This window comes from Equus przewalskii, chromosome 4 (assembly GCF_037783145.1).
Source record: "Equus przewalskii isolate Varuska chromosome 4, EquPr2, whole genome shotgun sequence".
Lineage (NCBI taxonomy): Eukaryota > Metazoa > Chordata > Mammalia > Perissodactyla > Equidae > Equus > Equus przewalskii.
In genome coordinates, this window is record NC_091834.1 from 66670394 (window position 1) to 66698030 (window position 27637).

The following is a 27637-nucleotide window of genomic DNA, read 5'->3' on the forward strand; positions in this document are numbered from 1 at the left end:
AGCTGAGATACCAGCTCTGTTGACTATTCTAAAAGCCAGAGGATAGCAGAAGCGATTTCCCAGCTGATGCGTGCATCAAAGAAACTGAACTAGAAGATCTCCTCTCTTATGCCAGTTCATGTGTTCCTGGGCTCAAAGATAGTGCAAGTGTGGCAGGCACCTGTAGGCAACACTAAAGGGTTGGAGAGGCAACATCTGGTTTCTTTAAAGCAGTGGTATTCTAACTCGAGCTTGCCTTAGAGTCACCCAGAAGCTTATTAAAACACAGATTTCTTGGCCCCACCCCCAGAGTTGCAATTCAGTTGTTTTGGGGTAGACCCAATAATCTGCATTTCTAACAAGTTCCCAGGTAATGTGGATGCTGCTAGTTTGGAATCACACTTTACAAACCGCTGATGTGTAAAGTTATGCCACGTCTATACTCCCAGTTTCCATCATTAGCAAATCTCTTCTTTTTAAAGATGTGGAATGTAATGAGAGTAGATGGAAGAAGAAATAAATCTGGTTGCGATTTTTTTTTTCTGTGACTAATAAAAATATCCTTAACGAGTTAAAATCCACAGGGAGAGAATGCAAATTAATAGTTGCCAGAGGCTGGGGAAAAGGGAGACTGGGGAGCAACTGCTTAATGGGCACAGGGTTTCTCTTTGGGATAATAATAATTAATGTCTTGGAACTAGATAGAGGTGGTTTGCACAACATTGTGAATGTACTAAATGTTGCTGAATACTTCACTTTGACATGGTTAATCTTATGTTCTGTGAATTTCACCTCAATTAAAAAAAGAGTGAATACCTATGGGCAGATTACCGTGTGCAAACTCTCAAGTGTTTAACACGTTTCGTCCTGACAAGCCATCAAAGCAGGACAACATGTTACAAAGAATGAAACCACACCTTGTAGCTCAAGTAACATGTCAGCTGCCTAGCAGTTAAAATGTGATGCACTCGCGTCCTGAGTCCACAAGCAAAGTTTCTGTATGATTTCTACGCTGTAATTTGAACCATTTCTTGGGTGGCATGGAATGTTTCTATTTCCAAGCCTGGGTTTAGGACTGACTGACCAGATAGAGGCACTAGAGGTGATAGTTCAGAAATGGCCCAGGATGATAGTCCTACAGGATGCTCAAGGACAGCCACACTGAGTCTGTGAGGGGAGTGAAGCATGAAGCCCTTTCAAAGCCCCTCGGTATCCACTGATGGAGAATGGCTCCACCGTGTAGGGCTTAAATGCAAATCACATACACTTCCTTGCCATTTGCTTGTGAAAGCTCATGTGTATAATTATTTTGCAGATATACACTACCCCAGGTCTTCCCAAACTTTAAAGCACTCACAGAGGAAAATCTTGTTAAAATGCAGATTCTGATCCTGGAGAATGGGATCAGCCTGAGGTCCTGCATTTCTAACAAGCTCCCAGGGGATGCTGATGTTACCCGGTCCATGGACCACATTTTGAAAAGCAAGGTCTTATACTTTCCTAAATCTATCATCTGAATTCTAGCCCCAATCTCCTCCACATCCTTTGACAGATTCATTCATTCAACAAATATTTCTTTTAAGCATTTGTTATTGCTAAGTAACATGATAGATGCTAAAATTACATATATGAACAAAATATCATCTTTGGGGGCTTGCAATTTATTTGGAAGACACAAGGAGATAGGATTTGCTGGGTGGACAGACTTTCACTTGCTATGTACCTCTTTTATGTGCCTCTATATTGTTTGCATTTTTTTTTATCCCCTTCACCCATTTCTCCCACTCCCATGCCCCACCTCTGGCAACCACCAATCTGTTCTCTATATTTACAAGCTTGACTTTCTTTTTTTTTTTTAGTTTCCACATATAAGTGACATCATACAGTACTTGTCTTTCTCTATCTGACTTGTTTTACTTAGCATAATGTTCTTGAGGTTAATCCATACTGTTGCAAATGGCCAGATTTCATTCTTTTTTATGACTGAATAACATTTCGTTGTATATATACCACAATTTCTTTATCCATTCATCCATCAATGGACACACGTTATTTCTATATCTTGGCTATTATAAATAATGCTACAATGAACATTGTATATACATTTTGCATATACATTTTGAGTTAGTGTTTCAACTTTCTTCAAATAAATGCCTAGAAGAGGATTACTGGATCATATGATAGTTCTACTTTTAATTTTTTGAGGAAGTTCTATACTATTTTCCATAGTGGCTGCATCAATATACATTCCCACCAACAGTGCACAAGGGTTCCCTTTTCTCTACATCCTCACCAACAATTGTTACTTCTTGTCTTATTGATAACAGCCATTCTAACAGGTGTGAGGGGATATCTCATTGTGGTTTTGGTTTGCATTTCTCTGATAATTAGTGATATTGAGCATCTTTTCACATACCTGTACGTCTTCTTTGGAAAAATGTCTATTCAGATCCTCTGCTCATTTTACTCAAACTGCTTTTCTGCTATTGAGTTGTATGAGTTCTTTATATATTTTGGAAATTAGTCTCTTATCAGATATATAATTTGCAAATATTTTCTCTCATTCAGTAGGTTGTGTTTTCATTTTGTTGATGGTTTCTTTTGCTGTGCAGAAGCTTTTTAGTTTGATGTAGTCCCACTTACTTATTTTTGCTTTTGTTGATTTTGCTTTTGATGTCAGATTCAAAAAATCATCACCAAGACCGATGTCAAGGAGCTTACTGCCTATGTTTTCTTCTGGGAATCTTATGGTTTCAGGTCTTATGTTCAAGTCTTTAATCCATTTTAAGTTAATTTTTGTGTATGGTATAAGATAGTGGTAGAGTTTCATTCTTTTGCGTGCAGCTGTCCAGTTTTCCCAACACCATTTATTAAAGATACTGCCCTTTCCCCATTGTATATTCTTCGCCCCTTTCTCATAAACTAATTGACCATATATGCATTGGTTTATTTCTGGGCTCTCTGTTTTCTGTTCCACTGATCTATGTGTCTGTGTTTGCATTTTTTACAAGGAAGTATTACTTTCTGTGATGAAAGCGTGTGTAAGATGCAATGGGGAGGCAGGGTAAGCTTCATCGAGAGGGTGAGCCTTGAGTTCACTCTTAAAGGAGAAGAAGCTGATTCCAGACTCTCTCCTGGGGCATGTTTTTAACATTCCAAACCAGAGGTAAGGTACGGAATGTAATAAAGATTAATTGCAACTGGGAAACGGATGCTGAATGAAGGCAGAGAAACCCCTCTGCATCTTGGGCAATATTACCAGTAAATCACAGGATCTCAGGGTGGAATTTTGACTCACTCAACATTACATTACTGAATACAAATGCCTCCCGTCTCCTTCAATGGAATGCAAAGACACCAAGACATTGGCGTTCTGACAGTCACTGTTGGATGAAAAATTAGGCTTGACATTTCTTGAGCCTGATTTCTTACTGAGAAATTGTCACCACTGTCTCAACAGTTATTGCAGTCTTAAAGCTAAGTTACACTCCACATATATTGTCTGAAACACATTTGGATATAATTTGCTTTACTAAACAAACACCATCTAGGACAGCTAGTGATGAAATGAATTCCTGTAAGTCATATCATACCTCCTTTCCTACTTAGCTCATAGATGTTTAAATTCACTGTGGTTTGGGAGAACAGACTTGAGGGGCTAGAAAGATGAGCAGAGAGAACTATTTCCTATCACCCTCTTCTGGACAATAATAAATCGGTCATTTCAGAAACATTTTCAAATGGAAAATGTTAATTTTACAATTATACACATATTAAATTGGCTACGATGGGAAAATTATTTATTTAAACCTAAATAATAAATTAGGCCATACGTTGTTTTACTTCAAGTTAAAGGCACCTGAAAAGGAAATCATTCTTCTATTAAATCTAGCTTTTTAAATGGAGTTCACCTCATTACGTCTCATTCTATAGCAGCATCCCAAATCTTGGCTACTCCTGCTATAAGAGAGATCTCTTCCATGGGACAGACCTCCTACAGGGTTTAGGTCCAGACATGGCTTCCTTCTACAGAAATTGCTTCCCTTGACACCCCACCACTCCCCTAATTCCCCTCTTGTTTCTGTCTAAATTTCACTTCTCCTTCAGACCCAACCCAATGTCACTATCTCCATAAAATCTTATACAATTTCTTCCTATAAAAGCTCCACAGCCCTTTATCTATATCTTTCTTACAGCAGTTCTCACTTTCTGCCCCAAATTGTGGTGAAGTATATGTGTCTTACTTCTCCCAGGGGGGATCAAGCCCTTGAAGTCAGGGACCACGTCTCAATGACCCGTGAATCTCTCCCACTGAGGCAGAGTCACACAGACACTAGGTGCTCATTAATGTACAGTTATTGAACACGTGAAAGGATAGCACGGGATACAACTCTGGCCTCTAGTTGGGCTGGCAGTGCCCATTGAGGGTACAGTGGGCATCTCTGTGCTTTATGGTGAACACCTACTTGCCTGGTTTTAACATCAAAATTTCCATAATTTATTGTTTCTGTACATTCGCGTGCATCTTAACTGAGTTACAATCATCTTCTTATCCCCTGTCACCCATATTCCCCATTCTATTTCTCTATGGATTTTTTCAGAAGCAATGGCTTCTGTGTTGCTCCCGGCAACCTCCAACCCCACCCTTTCCTTCATCAGAGGGGTGCTCAGGACCCAGAAGTTACTTGGCAATTGAAGCACGGTGACACATGGAATCCAAGCTGTGGAGGAAAACTCATTTAGAAACCATCTGAGTCTACTGCACTGATATGCCCCTAGGGACCATGTGGCCAAGATGAAGGACAAACTGAGAAGCAAATTCTTACTGGGCCAAAGTCCACATTTCAAAGTCCTGTTTCAGGAAACTCTGCACTCATCTCCTTTGTGCATTGTGAAAACAAACATCTACAGAGCGTTGGAATGTGTGAAAAACATCCTTAGTTGCATGTTTATGGAAAACACTTGGCAAGTATTTTGCTATAAACGCTTCCTGTAAATACTGTGAGTGAGAACCAGTAGGAAAAAATGTATGAGATGACAAGGAGCCAGCTTCCTTAGCAAAGGAATGTCCCTCTCCATATACCTCACTTGGGGCTCCACTCCTCACCCACCTGTTACCAGGAATGAGGCCCCAGAATCAGGGGTGGTGACTAGGGGCAGAGGAGGGGCAACCTGCAATGGGGCCTTCAGGGCTGGCATCCTATGCTGCAGTTACTGAAAGAGAAACCCACTCGGGTTTCCTAGGTGATAATGCAACTAATAGGACCTCTTTCCCCTTTGTGTGTATTCGTACCAGTTCTGACTCCAAGTCTTCTGTTCCAGATGGAAAGAGGCCTTCAACACAAACCCAATTTTCCTTGCCTGATGACTTGGCTGTCTCTCAGTTAATTCTATGATGCTTTCAGGTGAAACATGAAAAAATGGAAAAGAGAATTGAAAGTATTCCTGGGGCCAGCCTAGTGGTGTAGTGGTTGAGTTCACGTACTCTGCTTTGGCAGCCCAGAGTTCACAGGTTCAGATCCTGGGCATGGACCTATACACCACTCATTGGGCCATGCTGTGGTGGCATCCCACATACAAAAAATAGAGGAAAATTAGCACAGAAGTTAGCTCAGCGACAATCTTCCTCAAGCAAAAAGAGGAATGTTGCAACAGATGTTAGCTCAGGGCCAATCTTCCTCACCAAAAACCCCAAAACATTAGTATTCCTTTACAGCAGGATTAATGAGGAAATTTCTCTTAATTACTCTACAGCTGACAAAGATCTCTGAAGATATGGATGGAGAGAGAAAGATAGAGTTATAGGCCAAAGCAAGGAATGCCTGTGGTTTTCTCAGGAAGCAACCTTGACCAGCCCAAAACTGCCTTCTGGAATGTACCAAGGCTCTCTTATGCCACATGAGGTACACCCTAGATACCATAGAGAGGATGGTTACTCTTGTTCCCAATTAGCCGGCATGATAAATAGCATAAGTGTTTAAATATTAGGGAGATCAATTATCTCACAGTTGTATTCCAAAAAGACTACTTTCTCTTTCATTTCAGAATCCTTTCTTTAAAAACAAAAAAAGACACAATCATAATGTGCTTAAGGCTGCCAAGGTGAAGAGGCACAGCTGCCTTGCTGTCTTTGCGTTTGCACACGTGCCGAGTTCTGCCCTGCCTTCACATCCTTGTGTCCAGACCCCTCCCTCTACCTAAGGGTCCTCTCATCTGCACGTTATCAGAGCCTAATGATAAACATCCTCGCACAGCAATTTTTATGCTTATTTACAAAATTATTTCCTTTAAGTACATTTCTAGAAATGGAGACGTTACGTCAAAAGATCTCACTATTTCTGCCACTTAAAATAAATTGATAAACCATCATTCAAGAAACTTGTGTCACTTCACACTCCCCAAAGCAATGGGAGAGAGTTCCCTTTAAAATCATTTCACCTTCAAAATCCCAAACACTGACAACACCAAATGCTCGTGAGGATGTGGAGGAACAGGAACTCTGATCGTTGCTGCTGGGAATGCAAAATGGTATAGCCACTTTAGAAGACAGTTTGGCAGTTTCTTACAAAACTAAAATATACTCTTATCATACAATCCAGCAACCATACTCCTTGGTATTTACCCAAAGGATTTGAAAACTTACATCCACACAAAAACCTGCACAGAGATGTTTATAGCAGCTTTATTCATAATTGCCAAAACTTGGAAGCAATCAAGATGTCCTTCAGTAGATGAATGGATAAATAAACTGTAGTACATCCAGACAATGGAACGTTATTCAGCACTAAAAAGAAATGAGCTATCAAGTCATGAAAAGACAGGGAAGAAACTTAAATGCATATTATTAAATGAAAGGAACCAATCTGAAAAGGCTACATTCTGTATGATTCCAATTATAAGACCTTCTGGAAAGTTAAAACTATGGAGACAGTAAAAAAGATCAGTGGTTGCTAGAGTAGAGGGCAGGGGTGAGAGGTGAATAGATGGAGCACAGAGGATTTTTAGGGCAGTGAAAATACTCTATATAATACCATAATGATGGAGACATGTGATTACACACTTGTACAAACCCATAGAATGTACAACACAAGAGTGAACTGTAATGTAAATTATGGACTTTGGGTAATTATGATGTGTCAGTGTAGGTTCATTGATTCTAACAAATGTACCACTCTGATGGGAGATGCTGATAATGAAGGAGGCTGCGCATACATGGATGCAGAAGGTATATGGGAAATCTTTGCACCTTCCTCTCAATTTCACTATGAACCTTAAACTCCTCTAAAAAATACAGTCTTACTAAAAATAAAATAAACCATTTCATTTGGCCAATCTGGGCCTAGTATGGAAAAGGAAAATCTATGTGTCCCCAACATTCTCCCTAGATGGGAGAAGGAAAGGGCCAGGGGGCACCTACCTGTCCCAATTACCCCATAGCTTCAAGCTCCTTCCCCAGTCATGGACTGGACTGGTGGCAGCTGCTCCTGAATCCGGCAGGAGCCTGGGTTCCCTCATCTGGAGGCAGCTGCACCCTTCCATGGCTGGGTTGGTGATGAGGATGGGGGATTCCATTGTAGGCTCTTTGGGGAAGAATTCCTACATCAAGCATACTTTGATGAATAAAGATAATTAACAGAATTCGGAATTCGGAATTCTGAAGCTTGCTAGTTACTTCATTCTCCACCTCCCACTACTACAAAATTCCAGCATAATCCAAGGCCCCACTACCATATAAAGCCGCTCTCTTCCTGCCCAGAATCACCTCTTGTCAGTTCTTCAGCCCTTCTAGTAGTAGGTTCCTGGGGGGCTCTTGGTCCAGCTCTATGTCCTCCTCAGGTTCCACCCAGAGTGAGTCAGTAAGAAAGAAAGTGTCCCTCATTCAACTCCACCAGTTATTGGCATTGTGAACTGGACACACCACTCACTCATTGAAAAGATCAGGACACTGAGGTTAATCCTACTGATTCTACATAGTTCATCATACTGCTAAGAAGAGCAAATAGATCATGCATGTGAAGCCGAAAGCACTGGAGGGATTGAGTAAATGGTGTGTTAGAGCAGGTTAATTGCTAGAGGAGAAATTGTTTAACTTTCAAAAATTTTGCAAGCCATGAACCATTGGTAGTTTGAAATCAGCCATAGTGGGAGTATTCATACCATAGAAATTGGCAAATCACTTTTGTTTTGTTTTGTTTTTAAAAGCTTATTTACTAGCACACCACTGAATCAAATGTAAAGTACTAAAATTCACCACCAGAGCTGCCTGGACCCAAATTCCAAGTTAGTCTTTTACTACCTGTCATAACAACGGACAAGTCACTTAGCATCTCTGAGCCTCAGTATCCTCTTCTGAAAAATGGGTACAATAATAGTGTCAACTCTACAGTGTTGTGAGAATTCAATGAGGTAATATATTTAAAATGTTCATAATAGCACCTGGCATACATTCATTACTCAACATATTTTAGCTTTTATTTGTTCTTATCATTTACAGAGTAGAGCCCCAAGCTATAAGGATATCAGCAGAACTGATCCTTCTGCCAAAATAATTAACTAACCTTTGGTCTTCCTAGTGATTTTCTCGTACAGAACTCATGATTACTCATGTGACATACACATATTCTCGTGGCTTTCATAATTGAGGCTTTATATAAGGCCTAATACCGTGGAGTTCATCAGACTTAACAAACTGTGGCCACTCTGATGGTCCCACCAGCTCGCTGAAAGGCAGATTTCTTCCAAGTCTGGTTTCGGTTTTGATCCTCTGACATACATCACATATGGCCATGAAGGACTTCATAGGGGAAAAGAGGGAAGCAACACTGGTCAGGAATTCAACATATCAAATCTTTAATCATTCATTTAATGAATAATTTAAATGGCCCAGTGCTGGACAGTGAGGATAAAGGCAAAAAAGACATAGTCCTTGCTCAGAAATGTCATGTTGGAGAGAGATAATGATCAAATAAAAAAATTATGTGATTATATAACTCTAAATTGAGTAAGTGCTATAAAGGAAGTAACAAGGAAACAAAACCAATAAAAAAGGGGCTAGAAGGATGAAGTCTTGAAGAAGGAATACGAGTTAAGTGGGCAAGGGGGTAGGGGCAGAGAAAAGAGGAGTTGAGTCAGCATGTGCAAAGGTCCTAAGGCACAAAAGCATCACCATTCAAGAACTAAAAGGTCAGCCAACCTTGTTTTCCTAATCTTGGCAATAATGAGTTTGTAGACAGGGACGGATGACATATCAGAGTCTTGGATTCTAAAAGCCCCCAAGTATAAGGACCCTTGTACAGAATAGCATTTGACAAACCAGCTAGAGAGTAGTTGTTAGGGCTATTTTGTCTGTTACTAATAGTGTTTCAGTTGCTTTATAAAATACAGTAAAACTATTGTCTATTATTTATGATTTATACTAAATTTTAGAATCTTGGGTTTTACCAACGCAGGGGAAAATTTGATAAAATTAAGGTCAAGGTAAAAATAAAATTACCTGACAATGTCAAACACTCCTGGGTGTACCAGGTGTATTGCACAGTTCCTAAGGGAAAAGATATTTTTATTTAATACAATGGGACACTTGGGAACATTACCATCTAAACTTTATTAAACCAATACAAAATGTCTTCTGATTTGGTAGGCAGGTTGCTAATACTGGCTGGACTCTGGTCACATGAATTCAACTTATAAACAAAAGTCAGCAGTGATTCACCCAAATATAAGCATAAGCATATCTGGGGGGGGCCGGTATTTGGAGGCACACCAATAGAGCTGCTAATTTAGTCTCCATTCCAGGATGCACAAAGGTCAGAAGGACAGTTGCAGCCAGGGAGGTTATAACATGTTCCAGATGGAAACCTATTTCCATGGCTTCTTTCCCTAGGGTGTATGACAATCCAGCCAAAAGGCAGAACACCAGAACTCAGTTGATTTAGGCACTCACTTAACAGATATGTGCTGAGTGCCTCTGTGTACCTGCCACTGCTTTGGGAACTGGGGCACAGCAGAGACACAACACAGTCCCTGCCCTCAGGGAGCTTACATACTAATGTAGGCAAATAGGCAATAAACAAAAAGGAAAATCTAAAGTGTATAAACAAGCAGTATATTTGGAGAAAAACAGAGGGGGTAAGGTGGACAAAGAGATTTTATTCTACCTATTCTTACTTAATCTAACAGATAACAGTTTGTTTGAAATAATAACAGCAACAACGTATTGGGTGATTATAGTTTATGGATAAGTGAATTAAATGACAGCAACATAATAAGGAACAGGAGGGAGAAATTGAGGATGCTCTGTTATGAGGTACCTGCACTACTCGTGAAGCGGTTTTGTGTTATTTGAAAGTGGACTTAGTTTAGTTGTAAATGTATATTGCACACTCCAGGGCAGCAACTAAAAACTTTTAAAATAAGTATAATCGATACACTAAGAGAAGAGAAAAATGGAGGCATAAAACACTCAATTAAAATCAGAGAAGATAGAAATAAAGTGGAAGAAAGAAGGAAAGATGGAAGAAAGAAATGAATGAATGAAAAGAAAGACACACACAGAAAAAGGCAACAAATAGAAAACAGAAACAAATATGGTAGATACTAATCCAACTATGTCAACAATCACTTTAAATGTGAATGATCTAAATACCTCAATTAAAGAACAGAGTCTGTCAGAGTGGATAAAAAATCAAGACCCAAGTTTATGTTGTATACAAGAAATCCACTCTAAATATAAAGATGCATACAGTCTAGAAGTAGAAGGATAAAGCAAGATATATCTTGATAACACTAATCAAAAGAAAACTGGAGTAGTTTAAGACTTTCAGAGCAGACTTCAGAGCAAAGAAAATTATCAGGGATAAAGAGAGGCATCAGATAATGATAAAGAGGTCAATTATGCAAGGAGATATAATAATCCTTAAATGCATGGACTAACAACAAAGCATCAAATTATGTGGGGCAAAAATTGATAAAACTGCAAGGAGAAATAGACAAATCCACTATTGTAGTTGGAGACTTGAACATCTGTATTTTGGTAATTGATAGATCCAGCAGGCAGATAATCAGTAAGTATATAGTTGAATTGAACGGTACCATCAATCAACTGGATCTAAATTGACAGGCATAGAATACTTCATTCAGCAACAGCAGAATATAGAGTCTTCTCAGGCTCACATGGGACTTCCACAAGATAGACCATATTCTGGGCCATAAGACACATCTCAATAGATTTAAAAGAATAAAAATAACACAAAGTGTGCTTTCAGACCACAGCAGAATTAAACTAGAAATCAGTAACCAAAATACAGCTGAAAAATCCCAAAATATCTAGAGATCAGACAGCACACATCTAAATAACACATGGTTCAAATAAGAAGTCTCAAGAAAAATTGGAAAATATTTTGAACTAAATGAAAATTAAAATATAGCTTTTCAAAATTTGTGAGATGCAGTGAAAGCAGTGCTTGGAGGGAAAACTGTAGCACTCAATGGATATATTAGAAAAGAAGAAAGATGTAAAATCAATGATCTAAGCTTCCACTTTAGGAAGCTAGAAAAAGAATAAATTAAATACAAAGAAAGCAGAAGAAAAGAGCTAATTACTATTAGAGCAGAAATCAACTAAATTGAAAACTGGAAAAGAATAGAGATAAAACAATGAAGCCATAAGTTGGTTCTTTGAAAAGATCGATAAAAATGATAACTTCTACCACGGCTAACCAAGAGAAAAAGAGAAAAGATAAATTACCAGCATCGAAAATGAAAGAGGAGCCATCACTACAGACCCCATGGATAGTAAGAAGTAGTAAAGAAATATTATAAACAACTCGATGCTCACAAATTTGAAACTTAGATGAAACAGACCAATTCCTAGAAAGACACAATCTACCAAAAATCACACAAGGGAAAACAGATCATCTAAATAGGACTATATCTAGTAAAGGAATTGAATCAATAATTAGTAAACTTCTAAAACCAAAAGCATTCAGATGGTCCAGATGGTTTCATTGGTGAATTCTACCAAACATTTAAGGAAGAAATCATATCAATTCTCTACAACCTGTTCCAGAAAATAGAAGCAGAGGAATACTTTCTAATTCATCCTATAAGGGCAGCATTACCTTAATACCAAAATCAAAGACATTACAAGAAAGGAAAACTACAGACCAACAGCTCTCATGAACATAGAGGCAAAATTCTCAAAAAATATCATCAAATAGAGGAGCCAGCCCCGTGGCCGAGTGGTTAAGTTCATGCACTCAGTTTCCTGTGGCCCAGAGTTCTGCTGGTTCGGAACCTGGGCACGGACATGGCACCACTCGTCAGGCCATGTTGAGGCGGAGTCCCATGTGCCACAACTAGAAGGACCTACAACTAAAAATACACAGCTATGTTCTGGGGGGATTTGGGGATTAAAAAGCAGAAAAAAAAAAAAAAAAGAAGAGTGGCAACAGCTGTTAGCTCAGGTGCCAATCTTTAAAAAATATATATATATTATCAAATAGAATCCTACATTGTTTTAAAAAAATTATACACCACAACCAAGCGGGATTTATTCCAGATGTGCAGGGTTGGTTCAACATTCAAAAATCAATTAATGTAATCCCCATCTCATCAACAGACAAAAGAATAAAAATCATATGATGATTATTAATGTATACAGAAAAAGCATTTGACAAAATCCACTATCCATTCATGCTAAAATCTCTCAGCAAACTAGGAACAAAGGGTATTATGAGCTACATTGTATCCTCTCCAAATTTATATACTGAAATCCTAACCCCTAGTGCCTCAGAAAGTAATTGTATTTGGAAATAGAGGGATTTTTGTTTTTTGTTTTTTGCTGAGGAAGATTCATCCTGAGCTAGCATCCATGTCAATCTTCCTCTATTTTTTAGTTTATGGGCCACCAGCACGGCATGGTCGCTAACAGAGTGGTCCGCACCTGGGAACCAAATCCAGGCTGCCAAAGTAGAGCATGCTGAACTTAACCACTAAGCCACCAGGGCTGGCCCTGGAGATAGGGTTTCTAAAGAGGTAACTAAGTTAAGATGAGGTCTTTAGGGTGGGTCCTAAACCAATATGACTGGTGTCCTTATATAGACAGGAGGAAGACCACATGAAGACACAGGGAGAAGGCAGCCATCTACAAATGGAGGAAAGAGATCTGAGAAGAAACCAACCCTGCTGACAACTTGACCTCAGACTTTTGGCCTCTGGAATTGTGAAAGGATATCTGTCTGTTGTTTGAGCCATCCAGTCTATGGCGCTTTGTTGTGGCAGCCGTAGAAAACTAATACTGAGGGGAACTTAACCAACTTGATACAGAACATCCAGAAAAAATCTACAGCTAAGAGCATATTTAATGGTCAGAAACTTGACTCTTTCCTCCTAAGATCAGGATCAAGGCTAGGATGTTGTCTTTCACTAGTCCTACCCAACATCTTACTTGAAGTCCTAGCTAATGCAATAACATAAGAAAAGGGCATAAAAAAGTATACTGATTAGGAAAGAGAAAATAAAATGGTTTGTACACAGATGACATGATTGTCTATCTAGAAAATTCCAAAGACAATGAAAAAATTCCTGAAACTAATAAGCCTTTATAATAAGGTTGTAGGATATTGGTTCATCAAATGTAACAAAGTACCACACCAACATGAATTTTTCTATAAACCTAAAACTGTTCTAAAAAATAAACTCTATTACTTAAAATAATTAAAAATCCAATGAGGCCTATCACACCTTCCAACTCTAGACACACAGAAGAAAGGATTCCCAGACACCTTTCCCTCTTAAAGGAACAGGCAGAAGTGAGCCGCAGCTTCTGGAACTTCTGCACCACAACACAGTGGAGCAATTAGCACAAAAAGAGGGGAAGTGGGGCTGGCCGTGTGGCGCAGTAGTTAAGTGCGCACGTTCTGCTTCTCAGTGGCCCGGGGTTCGCCGGTTTGGATCCAGGATGCAGACGTGGCACCGCTTGGCATGCCATGCTGTGGTAGGCGTCCCATGTATAGAGGAAGATGGGCACGGATGTTAGCTCAGGGCCCTGCTTCCTCAGCAAAAAGAGGAGGACTGGCAGTAGTTAGCTCAGGGCTAATCTTCCTCAAAAAAAAAAAAAGAGGGGAAGCAACAGCAACTCCCCAGCACAGCAGCTCCTGAGCTCTGCACAGAGAAGGTACAAAATGCACAATTAAAGGTGGAAGTTTGATCAATTACAGCAGAAAGGAGGTGGCTTGTCACAGAGCAGGTACTCAATAAATATTTATTGAACCAGCATAGTGAAACATAAAAATGGACAATGTGGACTGAGAGAGAACAAGTTTAGAAAAAGAACGGGAAGATACTACTGGGTCTAAGATAGATACCCCAGGACACTAACTGTTGGCTAAGTGCTTCCTGACGACTCTGGGGAGGGGGTCATCCACACGTGAGGCTGTCTGTAGCTTCTAAGCTTGCATTTCGCAATGGGCTTAGGTTTACAGTGTGTCAACTGAATATAGTTCATTATATAGTTTGGTTTCATTTTTTTCTCAAGCAATCCATAACTGTTTTTTAAAGTCCCACTGTGTTTTAAAGTTTAAAGAAAAAACAAAAATGGAAAAACCTTCAGATATAGCTAAGTAAAAAATTCTGAACTTTATACCCAGCTTGGGCTGGTAGCAAAGGAGCATGAAACAGATAACTGCCATGTTTCAGTCCTGTTTGAGTTTCAGATACTGAATCCAGTACCCAGAGAACTCGGGTGGTGTGAACGCAGAGTGTACACATTGCTATATCTAGTAGTCATTAATGTATGTGGAACCTGCCCGCCCTCCCTCAGACAATGAGTCTTCTGAGATGAAACCAGGTCGGTGTTGAACAATGATCTCATCCTGAGGCCTGAAGCACTCCATTCAAATCATTGGCTTTGGAAGTCAGAAATTCTGCCTTCCAGCGCAATTAGTAAATCTAATCACATTTATTCACACTCTCAAGGGGTCCTGATTTTTTGGCAGTAACAGCTTGGTTATTCACATTCAACAAAATTAATGCTGCTATTTTTGAGACATGAAAAAACTGTAAATAAAAACAACCCTCCAAGCTGTGGACCTTGGTCAAAGAAAGGATAAAAATAAAAGCAAGGAATAAAGTATTTAAATGAATTATTAGACAAAGAGTCATTTTAAAGTCCCAGAAACGCTGTGCCTTGGGGTCCTTGTTATTCTAAATTGAATCTGTGCTCCAGATCCCCTAGAAGGAAAACGTCACTCAAATAAAAATGGTTCCTTTACATGAAACTGTGTGTTTAACTGGAAACATGTAATTTCATTAAAAAAAATTAGGAGCAATTGCTGCTGAGGCCGTTTCAGGGACAAGGGGAGGGGAGGATCTGTCAGAACCATAGGAACGAAAAAATGATGTGCCACCAAGCTTTACTCCAATCATTTGCTTCATAGTTAAGTTTAATTACACATTACATGCTGTCCTGTAATTATGTTGCTTGGGAAACTGCCAATTTCCCCCTTGAAATGTTAAAAGTTCCCTAATTTATTTTAAAGACTCAGCATTGCCTCCATCAGCACCCTGCCTTAGTGTATATAGGATGCCTGGTTCCGGTCCCTTGAAATGCAGGCTGATGGGCAGCAAGGGGTCTAGTGCATGGTCTGACATATAATACAGAGGGCTGACCGTGCTGTGAGGCCCCAGCATACTGGTCCAGGGTCTTAACAATGAGATCTGGTGACTTTTCTTCTTTAAAATTTACAAGCAGAGAATTTGAGAAGCATGCCTGTTCCTTTTCCCTACTCTCGGGAGGTTGAAATTAAAGTCCTTTCTTCTCAGCAAAAGAATAAATACCGAATACCAGATGAAGCACCTGCTCTCCAGGAGTTGACAACAAGGATGGAAGGACAAGAAACACTGAGCACATAAATCTGAAGCCCCCAGGAGATGGAACATTAATCAAGTGAAACTTTATGGACTGAGAAAGAGGAAGGGCAAGTGAAGTGGTTCAAGGACCTACTGTGTGCTGACACTGCACCAGAACTTCACAGAGGTCACTGCAGACCACCAGTGTCAGTGGCCACTAAGTCAAGTCCATCAAGTACTCGGCAGATAACTAGATGCAAGAAGCAGCCAGACGGAATATAACAGGGAGTTCTGGGGCCCGTGGGTATTTGGGGGGGCAGTGTATACCCTGCCTACAGGCAATTCAATTTCTCTTCTCTATAAATACACTGTGCCAGCTGAGCAAAACACATCCATAAGACTCATTTGAACTGTGGCTGCAACCCCTATATGAATCCACAAATCCCTAAAAGGCACAGGCTATGAACACTGGAAGCAGACTGCTTGGGCTTAAATTCATCTCGGTACTTCCTTAGCTGTGTGACCTTGGGCAAGTCACTTAATCTCTCTGTGTGTCAGTTTCCTCATCTATAAAATGGAAATACAATAGTGCTGACCATATAGAAGTGTTGTGAGAAATTAATGAAAATGTTTAGCATAGTTGTTATCTCATAGCAAGCTCTGTGTTTGCTATTATAATTATGTTTATGCCCTCTGACACAGGAGAGAGAAGCTGAAAAGAGTTTCCCCCAAATGGCTTTGAGGTGGGTCTCAACGGACAGAGAGATCTAGGTACTGGAAGAAGAGGGTACAAAGGTTAGCTTATCTTCCCATGTCTGGGATCAGTGAAGGGAAGATTACAAATAACGTGTGTTAAGTACTCAAAATACAGTAAAGGCTTAAAAGATGATAGCCTTTCTCACACCACATCATCTCACAGCATTTTCTTTTTAGTACTGCCTCAAGAACCAGGCCTCCCATGTCCCATTGGTGAGTTAGGGTCTAAACCAATATTTCTCCCAACTATTTTATTAAAATATTGTTTACTATATATGCATCATGAGAAGGAAGAATCCATTTAAAGCTTTTGAAATAGTGTAAACATACTTTAAATGTTTCATCTGTTAAAAAATGGCTATCATAAAAGAACCTTGAGAAAACAATTCCTAGGTACAAATATCCATCTTTTCCCATAATCTCATTTACTTGACATATTATAAATATTTCTGTTCTGAAATATTGGTATAATATTAGAAACATACATGTTCCCTGGCTCACAACTGCATGAAATCGTTGTAATTAATCTTATTTTTAAAGGCTGTTTTTCTCCTTTTCAGATAATTCATTATCTTCTATCACAGTCATCCCGTACAAAGATATTCCAACTGGATGAATGTTGATCATAAATTATGAGGGATGTTGAGGCAAGAATTGTAGGGTACCCAAAGAAGAAGTTGCTTCCAGAATATCCTCTTTATTTTGTTACTGGAAGCCCCGAGATTTTATAAATTCTGTAGTTAGTTGGGTAACAGCCTCATTAAGAAAACACTTTATTTTTAACATAGCACCGCAGCAAAGAAAACATACAAGAGGGGTCGGATGTGTTCTACTCCATATTGACTCTACACCAGAACATTCCTCTAAGAAGTGGTGCCATTGTTCAGAATTGGGTCACTGGAAAAGGAAGCGAGTCCTTAGTGATTCTGATATAAACAGTTTGATAATTTATGAAACAGTGAAATATTTATCTGCTAATATACTATGGAAAACTGCAAAGAAGTGTCAAGTAAAAGTTTTATGACTTGATAGATGCACCCAGGATAGGTCATAACTAAAAATCCAGAAGGAAATAAGAAACACTCCAAGAGGAGGAAAAAAAAAGGAAAACAAGATAAAACAAACAAAAACCCTACTCTCTTCCTTTGCTTGCTGTTCTATTTTCTGGTAGCCAAGCACTTCTAGATGCTGCCTTTCTTGTTGACCATCATGCCCACTGCGCATGGCCCCAGGACAGCAGATGGTACGTGTTTGATATTGTTTCCTGAATGAGTCAATGAGTGAATAAATGTGAATGTTGAAAAGGATTTTTCTTCTTTTAGTTAGATGCTTTTTAGAAAATGGACTGCTTTTTGTTTTCTGTGTGAATTTTTTTTCCTCTGAAAAAGATATAAGCAATAACAGAAACATCTCATTTGCATGCCTTTGACCTCATTGCTGCACATTTAAATAGGTGATCTGACTATTTGAAGGTCTGGGATTAATGCAGAGCACACTTCTGTCTGGCTGACATGTCAAGAGGGGGCCAGACAACTGACAATAGGTTCTGAACCTCTGCTAATCTTCTGAAATACTTCCTCACGCCACTTCTCATTCTGAAACTAATGACCACATATGAAATCTGGAAGCCTTGCAGCGATATCTTCACCAGGCTCATTTATTCCTTTAAATAACATCATCTGAGTGTCAATCAAATATTTGGTAATATGGTGATATACAGGAAAAAGACAACCTTCATTTTCAAAGGATTTCCAATCTAATGAAGACAATGTGCTACTGTACATAAAGTTTGTAACAAAATGGAAAGAGAAGATGTCATCTCTATTACTTTTAGGAACAGCTTCCAGATCATGCTAGATTTAGGAAGATCATAACTGAATACAAACACTTGCTTGATGGTCCCATCAATTTTCCATGCCTTCTGATCACGCCTCTTTGACTCTGCCCCTTTCCCTCCACGTCAAGAAGGACAGACCTGTTGTGTCCATCGCACTCCAAGCCCAGAGACAGGAGGCTGCAGACTGGAAAGAGCCTGAGATTTGGAGACCAAAGACGTAAGTTCAAATTCCACTTGTCTACGGGCTGTTTGACCTAGCAGAGCTCTCAGCACCTCTATGAGTCCCAGTTCCTGACTCTATGAAATGGTGATAACAATGCTTATCTCACAGTCTTCTTGAAGACTGAGCTAATCTATGGTGCGTGTCTCATATGTTACCCAACCCACACTAGGTACTCATTTTCTCTGATTAAACAGGGAAAAACAAATATTACCATGAAGAATTAACTCCATTCAGAAACCACTATCTTTCAGTTGTAGCATTTTTTTTCTTAAACATCTTTTTATTATCCCACTTCCACCTCAGACCTGGCCATCATGTGTTTGGGAGCCTTAGGTTTCCTCGTCATTACCTCCTGCTTTGTGACTGAATCTCGGTTCCCACAATAGCCAGCATGAGTGTTGAACTAAATGAAAACCAAGTCATTCGGGTTTCTCAGTAGCTCCCAGTGAATAATTAAATACACCAAGAATATATGTTGCAAGTCCAAAGTTTTTATTTCCAATGGAGTCACTAAGTTTCGTTTTTCCACAACACTGAGAACTGCCATTCCAGGGAGGGAAAAAAAATAAAAACAAAATCAAAACATACAACACACTCAGCTCTGTACTATTATCCTGTCTGTGAAATAATAACAGCAGGATCCTGGGAGTGAGCCAAGCACTGCCCCCCGCCTCTCACAGAGAGAGACTTGGTGGGGAGGGCTGGGGAGTGAAGCATCTCCAGAAAAAGTACAGGCAATTCTGCCCAGAGTAAATAAGACCCAGAAGTCGGAAATCATGCTTTGCCTTCAGATTTTACTCCAGGCACAGCGGGATGCTCAGATTTGCAATTCCTCCTCATGTTCTGTGTCTGTCCAACTGTGGGCTAATTCAATTTCATCCACTGCTTTCATTAGGACACAGAGAGCTCATTCAAATATTACAGGAGAAATCAGGCTGCCTGTCAACAAATTCATGTTGCAAAAATATACCTTTATATAACTGTTAAAGGCCATGATTCTCAGATGATAAAAAAAAAATGAATTGATCATTGGCAAGAGACCATTTGAATAAAACTAAAGAAACTCTTTACTTAAGTAATAAGAAATTATTAAAATCCACTATGTGCCAGGTACCACAAGAGGTAGGCTTGAGGTCCAGGAGTGGTCCCCAAAGCATTCTGAACTCTGTTTAGAAAGGTCATTGTAGCAGCGGGCAGGGAAGGTGGGTTCAAATGTACCAGACCTTAGCAGGGAGGCCAGTAAGATAATATAACAATCCAGATGGACAGATTGCAGGGAACGAGAAAGTTTAAAGATGTAGAATATATAGAATGTGGTGTCCACATGGGTTTGAGCTCTGCTTCCCATATGTCACTGCCTACTAGACAGGTCCACCTGGACACATGTCCCACATGCATATAAGGGTCTGGATGTCTCCAAATGAATGCCCCCTTACAGACCTGCACTATTTCATTAACGACACCACCGTCTGTCCATTCGCTCAAGCCAGTAATCTCCCTCTTCTTCTGAGACAGTCCAGGTTATTTTAGCTCCAGAATAACTCATTCAAACTGCTTCTCCCCTGGGCCACTGCCACTACCCTAATTCAGGTTACAATCATTCCTCTATAGTTTCCCAAATTTTATTTTTGCTGCTAGTCTTGATTTCTCACATTTGTTTTCTGGCAGGAGAGTGATTTTTCTAAAATTAACTCTCATCATCTTTACTTAAAACAGTTTCAGAAATTCTTCACTGCCTTTAGGTCAAAGTCCAAACAGCTTAATGCAGCCTAAAAGGTTCCTCATGAGCTGGCCCACATTTGCCTCTCAAGCCGTGATCATATTCTCCACTCCCTGTTTCAGCCATACTATACTATTTTTGGTTCCCTGAAAAAACACATGCCTTTCTTCCTTTGCTGTGTGTTTCCCTTTACTTAGAGTTCTCTTCCACATCCCCTTCCTTTCTGTACTATGAAAGAGATCTTAATGTAGATGCCACTTCCTCCAGGAAGCTTTCCTGACCTGATCCCACCTCTACATTGATAACTCTCCTCTGTGTCCCTAGTATCCCCCTTGCTCAGTCAAAACACATTCCAAGTGACTCAGAAAGTTTGTTGTTGTATTGCCATCGAGTGGATTCCGACTCCTAGCGACCCTGTGCACAGCAGAGAGGAACCCTATCTGGTCTTCTTGCTCTATCCTCTCACCTCCCTGTGCTACATCAGACAATGCTCTGCTGCTATTCATAGGGTTTTCATGGCCCATTTTTTTCAGCAGTGGGTGGCCAGGTCCTTCTTCCTACTCTGTCTTAGTCTGGAAGTTCCACTGAAATCTGTCCACCACAGGTGACCCTGCTGGTATTTGAAATACTGGTGGCATAGGTTTCAGCATCACAGCAACACGCAGCCACCACAGTAATGACAACCAGCAGATGGGCAGTGTGGTTCCCTGACCAGGAAACAAACCCAGGCCCGGCGGTAAGAGCAATGAATCTTAACCACTAGATCACCAGGGCTGGCTGGCTTGGAAAGTACCTGGTATTTATTTCTTTACACCCTCCCTCACCCCTCCTTTCCATCTCTGAACAGTACACTCTTTAATGACAAGACTCATGAGTGACTTGATCCTTGGAGAATCCCCATCACCTAGCTCAGGGCTGGGCATTTGATAGTTAGTAAACATGCACAGCCTGAGTGATTGGGAAGAAAAAAGGTCCACAGACAGAGTCTTGGGGATCATGTTCATTTGATGGGCAGGCAGAGAGAGAGAAATCCACGAGAGAGACTAGGAGAAATGGCCAAGGAGAGAACCAAGACAGACACACTGCTGGCAGGCAAAATGAGAGAACCGGTCAATGGGAAACAGTATCCAGTGTCAACAGGAGGGCAAATGAGATGAAGGGAAAGGAGAGTGCTCTGCATTTGGAAGGAGACCAGCTTGTGGAAAGTGACGGGTGGAAGTCTTGGTGCAGGGTGTTGAAAAGTGAGTGGCAGGTGAGTTAGAACAGAGGGCAAGGAGACAACTTGCAAAAATATGAACACGCAGTGTTTGAGGTATAGCTGGGGGATGAGGGATGTCAAGGGTGAAGAGGGAATATCTGTGTGTGTGTGTGTGTGTGTGTGTGTGTGTGTGTGTGTTACAATTCCTTTGAAAAATCTCAACCATAAATGTGACTGGTAAAGTGGATGGCGAGGCTATTCAGGTACAGAATAAGTATTTATTAATGAAAGATATAAATAATAAATGAATAACCGCATTCGACCAGGAGATTTACCTGGTCAAAAAAAAAAGAGCAAATTTTATCAAAATGTAAACTTAAAAAAAGAACCCATCTTTATGCTTCAGAAGAGACCACTCAACTCAGAGATGAAAATTTCATTAACTGTGTGGGATGAGTGTTTCGACTCTCTGTCTCACTACTTCACCATCCCTGGGATATCTGTTTTCATCATCACCACAAAACTTCCTGCAGAATGCCTCAGACTTCGTACATGACCCCGTAACTCCTTCCGTTCGTGTAAATAGCTTTAGCTTTCCAAATCCAGTCAGATCCAAAGTCAGATGGGACACAGAAAACACCAAGAAAGGGACAGTTTTGAGAAAATAACAGATATCTTAGTTATAGGAATGTCTAACTAATAAAGAAAAGCGCATATGGACAAAAAGAACCACATTTTTCTTTACGAATAGTTTTCTCTTTTAAGTCCTTATCACAGATAAAGTTCTATCAGGTTGCCATGGTATTAATTTCACTTATAACAGTTTAGAGAGCACATTGAGGAAAATGGGCTTAAAACGTTAAACTATTTTTCATGAGACATATGCTTCTCATGCAATTAACAATACATTCAGCATCAGTAAGCTCTAATTTTAGAAACACTCATCCACAAACATTAATCAGTTAATGCTAAATTCAATTTCTACTTGGCTTCTTATTTTCACACTCAACTCTCCAAGGCTATCCTACGTGGTATCTCAGGAATATTAATTTACTTACTGGGAGAGCAGATTACATTCCTAGAAAAAAATCTGTGCAATAAATATATACACATGTAAGCCAAATGGAACTTTCAAGAAAGAACAATTTTCTGATGGAAAACTATTTCTTATCAAGCACCTGATCCCAAACCCCTTGGAGAAATGCATGAAAGACTTTATATAATCAAATTACAAAGAATATTTCAGTTTAAGTCAAAGCTCATTAAATTGCATATACAGACAAACACATAAAGTTAAAAACACAGTGCCATAGGGAACTCAGAGACCTGGTATGACTTTCTTCAAGGGGGCCACTACTGGGTAGGAGACTTTTTCACTGTGCAGACTGTCCCATGCATTACAGGTTTTGGCCAGTAGCACCGCACTGGGCATGCTGACTACCAAAAAGACATGTCACACATTTCTCAACGCCCCCTGGGGAACGCTGTTCCACTGTTTAGAGAAGAAACTCTAGCGCAGACAAAAGGAATTGCCCACATTTACATCTCTAGACAATGACAGTGCCAGGTCTCGAACCCTGGTCTCCAGGAAGCCAGTGCCGCCAAGAGGGATCCAACAGAGAATTTCAGTGTATTATTCTAATTTCAGCCTCACTCTTCCTGCATTAGGCAATTCATTCATGAAATATTTTCTAAACTTATATCTAGCCATCATTCTAACCACTCGCCCATTCCTTTGTCCCATTTATTCATATCCTCCTCCATCTCAGTCTTGGAGTGGTATACCTCACTCCACCTGAATCTGGGCTCCTCTCCCTGAGGACACAGGACAGGTGTCAGCAGAAATTCAGGGCCTCCAGTGGAGCGGCCCTGAAGGGCAGGCCTTCTGTATCACTGTTTCATTCACACTTGGTACTTCCCACACCTGCACTGCCCAACTGGCAGGTGACATCTTTTATTTTCCTTCTGCCCCACTTACAAAGGAATCTCCCTAGGTAGCTGGAGTTTCACTAGTCTGTTATGAAATGAGAGAAGGCATTTCTCTTCCCTCCTCATCTCTCCCATTCTTCTCTTGTTTTTTGTTTATCTTATTGGATCTCCAGCATCAGATTGAACAGAAACAGTACCAGAGAGAATTCTGGGCTTCTTTCCAAGAAGATGAATAAATCTAAGGGGTTTCCATTAACGTTGAGATTGTACAGCTTTGGGGTAGATAGTTAGTTTCTCTTCTTGTTATTTAAGTTTAAGAGTTTTTGTCATAATTCAATATTGGACCATATAAAATATTTTTCCAGAATCTATTGTGTATTTTTAAATGTCATCATGCAAAAAAATTAAGTTAAAAATCTCTATTTCAGTGCCCCTGATTGATTTAATTTAATTTTAATTTTTGCTTTACTGAGTGATGAAAATCTGGGGCCACTCATCTAAAGGTAATCCCTCCATGTCTGTAAGCTTGAAATTCAAAGTCAGTAGAAAATCTACGATAGCAGAAAGGGGCTGTGTGCTTACCCGGATGTAGGCATCCTGGTGGTGCTTGGCAAAGTACAGCATATTGTCCAGGGCTAACATCCCAGGAGGGGTCTGGGTAAAGTCCATGGCGGGGTTGACATGATTCTGTGATTAGAACAAAGTGTATCAGGTTAATTCTTCAGCAGATTTCCCTCCGCAAGACCAAAGTACCACAAGGCAAGTTTCCAATAATCAAGTCAGACAACACTTTCCATCTCCATATAAACCTACTGAGGTGGCGGTGGGGGCTACTTTCTACAGGGGCAGCAAAATCAGCTTTTATACCCAAAGTTAGGAAACTCAGCTGAAGATACGTGACACTGTGGAAAAAAGAAAATAATGTAAAAATTCTATTTCTGGTGATTGTGCTGTAATGGAACCAATAGAATTTGGGGAGGAAGACCTGGGATGAAGCCACGTCTCTGCCATTTATCTATCTGCACCTTAACTTCTTCATCTTCGTATGTGAAGGTTAAGTATGGCCGCCCTGTCCAGGGACTTTGTGAACTGTCCGGAGTTACACAGCCTGCAGGCCTGTGAGCACAGACAGTTGATAAAATTCAGATGGCCATGAAGTCTTGACATCTGCCTGTTCTCGGAGAGTGTTCTGGCCTTGTGGTCACCACACACAGTGCCGAGAACCACAAAGACAAAATACTACTTACACATATGCCCAACAAACTCGCCAAGTGCTCGAGATCACTCAGTAAACACCTCAAGACTCTTAATCAGAGCAGCAAACCACTCTCCACCATTAACTGTCAAAAACGATCACCAAGATCTGTCCTGATAATTCAGATCTAAACGGTGAATGATTAAAGGAAGTCATTTTTTTTGATAGTGAGATGAAAAAGAAATGTTAAAGAGATATTAAAGAAAACTGCTGTACCTCCTAATCTAGGTAATTTGTAAGAAACTACATTACTTTTGTTTTGTTCCTGAATACTTCTTAATAAAAAGCTTGAATGTCTGATTTGCCAGGGAAATTTTGGTTAACTGCAATTTTTTCTAATTTAAGTACAAGAAGGCCTTCTCATTCACTTACTTGTTCAAGGTTCAAACAACCCACACTTTTCTACATTATTCCAGAGTACATCTAAGCTGCTTTATCTGCGCTGATTTGAAAAATGTTTTATGAGCTGATAAACAACATCTAAAATTATAGGACAGAGGTGCTGCCTGCTGGTCACAGTTCCACAGTTTCAAGAGCAGCCTGTCCATGTCTCTATAGCAAGCTGGCTCAGTGCAGTGACTTCAATATCTGATTTTAGCATTTTATCCTGATTCACTTATTAAGATGTTGCAAAGTTTTTAAAACACCATAGAACTACCACTTATAAGAAAGATACTTCTCATAAAATAAGTACAATTGTAACAAAAATGAAAATCACTGGGCACAAGGACCGCAGTGGGGTTCAGCCTGAATCTGATACTCACTGGAGTAAGAGGGTCAGGCTTATATTCAATCATAGGGGATAAAATCAAAATGCTGGAAATAAATGATCCCAGATTTACTCTAAAACGTAACTTGCAATTAAATATTTTGATGATATTTTTAGTTCTTTAGAAGAGAATAATGGAATTTCCCTCTTAATGCATAAATTTATTATTTTGACATTGACAAATTAGATTTTCATGAATACAAGTAACATTAAAAAAGTCAATATTTGCTGAGTACTTTCTAGGGGCTAGCACTAGTTTGCATTTTACATGTATTATCTCATCTAATAACAATGAAATAGGATGAAATAAGAAGCCTGCCCAGGGCCTTGCAACTTGGACTTCCAGAGCAGGGCATGCTTGTTTGGACAATATGTCTCAGCATGCCTTTGTTCCTACTTTCTTCCTTACCACCAGTTTATACGTTGAATGCATTTATTTTGATACTGTTAGTATTTAGACCTCCCATAGCTTGAGAAAAGTTTATCTGAGAAAAATGTAGGTTAATCAATATTAGCTGCCAGGAAGCATGGTCCAGCCAACAAAGGAGAGTGTGCCAACTGTAAGAGAGAAAAACATGACATCTATTGAAGACCTATTTCTAGCGCTGGTCTATGAGTCTATTCCGAAAATAAATACAGAAAAAGGAAATCAAATGACAAAAGTTAGCTTCTCTGAATCTAGTTCAAACAGCCCCCAAAGCTCTGTGTTAGTGAAGCTGACCAGGGAGAAGGTCCCCCTGTCTCAAGAGTCATCAGTCTTGTTTGGATTGTGTTCCCAGGATCCCTTCAAAGCTTCCTTCTATTAATCACACCCCTCCTTTAGCACACCCTGGCCGTACCAAATAGGGCACTGCTGTTTTCAAAAGGTCTTACAGTTAAGAAAAAATATGATTTATTTTTAGGATTCTTTTAAAGAACCACATAGCTATTTGGCAAATAGCCCCAATAAAATGCCTACTGTGTGCCAGGCATTGTGTAAGACACATTACATAAGCTAACTCTTAATCTTCATAAAACTCCCACTTCTATTATTATCCTCCTTTGACAGAAAAAGAAACTGAGGCACTGAGCATCTGTGTAGCTTGCCCAAAGAATCAGAGTCAGTACGTGGCAGAGCCAGAGTTTGAACTCAGAATACAGGCTTTTAACCAAGATTTTAACATCAAGTTTTTGATCAACCTGACATGCTGGGAATTTCACAAAGATGTCCGACGCAGGTCCTCAACTGTTCTCCTCAATCAACATTATGCACTCAGGCAAAGTGGGCTGCGATCCATCCTTTTTAATAAAAGCTATAATTTCTCCATCCCTCACAGAGATAACAGACCAAGTTCTCTCTCATGTTCAATAAACCATGTCTGATTGTCTCCAACAAATGTTCTCTTACTAAACAAAAGCCAATTAGAAAATTGCCTTTGATTTTTAATGACTTGCCCTAAATTATGAAGCATCATTACATTTTACATGAAAAAAACTATTTCGTAGTTATGGGTGAACTATGTTCTTATTTTTTTGTTGTTGTTTCTCTTTTTTTTTAACTCCAGGTATCATTTTCCCATCCTCTTTCTCCTTGAAATGATTGTTGTTTTTTTTCTCTTTTGGTTTTAATAGCCAGTGAAATAATTTTACAACCACAGATGTGGATAGCAAAAAAAGTATAAGAATTATATGCTAACACATTGGAAAGCTTTCTATACAGTGACAAAAATACTCGGAGAACCCAGCAAGGCCAACAGTTCCCCCACTCCTTTCTTATTTATGAGACGCTCTGGATACAGATTTATTTTCTTTTCTTGTTCCACGTTATTTTTTCCCACCTGTCTTGAAATGGAAGCTGCAAGAGCTTTGATAAATGGCTTGAAATTTTGCCTTGTTTTACTGCAAAGCCTGTGTACCTCTGTACATCCTTCTGAAACGCCATTTGTTAGTTCCTGTAGAAGTGCTGCTCCGTAAATCACATCAGACAGCTCTCAGCCCCTAGAGAAAGGGGGAATGGTTGCCTCCCTTTCCAAAGTGCCAGGGTTTTCCATTTGGGGAAGATGGTACCAACCAGTTGAAGACAGCACGATTTATCTTAAAGGGAGCACCCGATGTGGGGTTTGGGTACTGAATTCCTGGAGAC

At 39.8% G+C, this 27637-nt stretch overlaps 1 protein-coding gene across 23 annotated transcripts in view; it reads right to left on the minus strand.

Moving 5' to 3' along the window:
• ELMO1 (engulfment and cell motility 1) overlaps positions 1 to 27637 on the minus strand; it is a 523658-nt gene that overhangs the window by 243286 nt on the left and 252735 nt on the right. For all 23 annotated transcript variants that reach the window (XM_008536086.2, XM_070616266.1, XM_070616275.1 and 20 more), the window contains one exon: positions 24074 to 24178. In XM_008536086.2, the coding sequence (XP_008534308.1) occupies positions 24074 to 24178 (105 nt within the window). The remainder of the gene's footprint in view (positions 1 to 24073; positions 24179 to 27637) is intronic.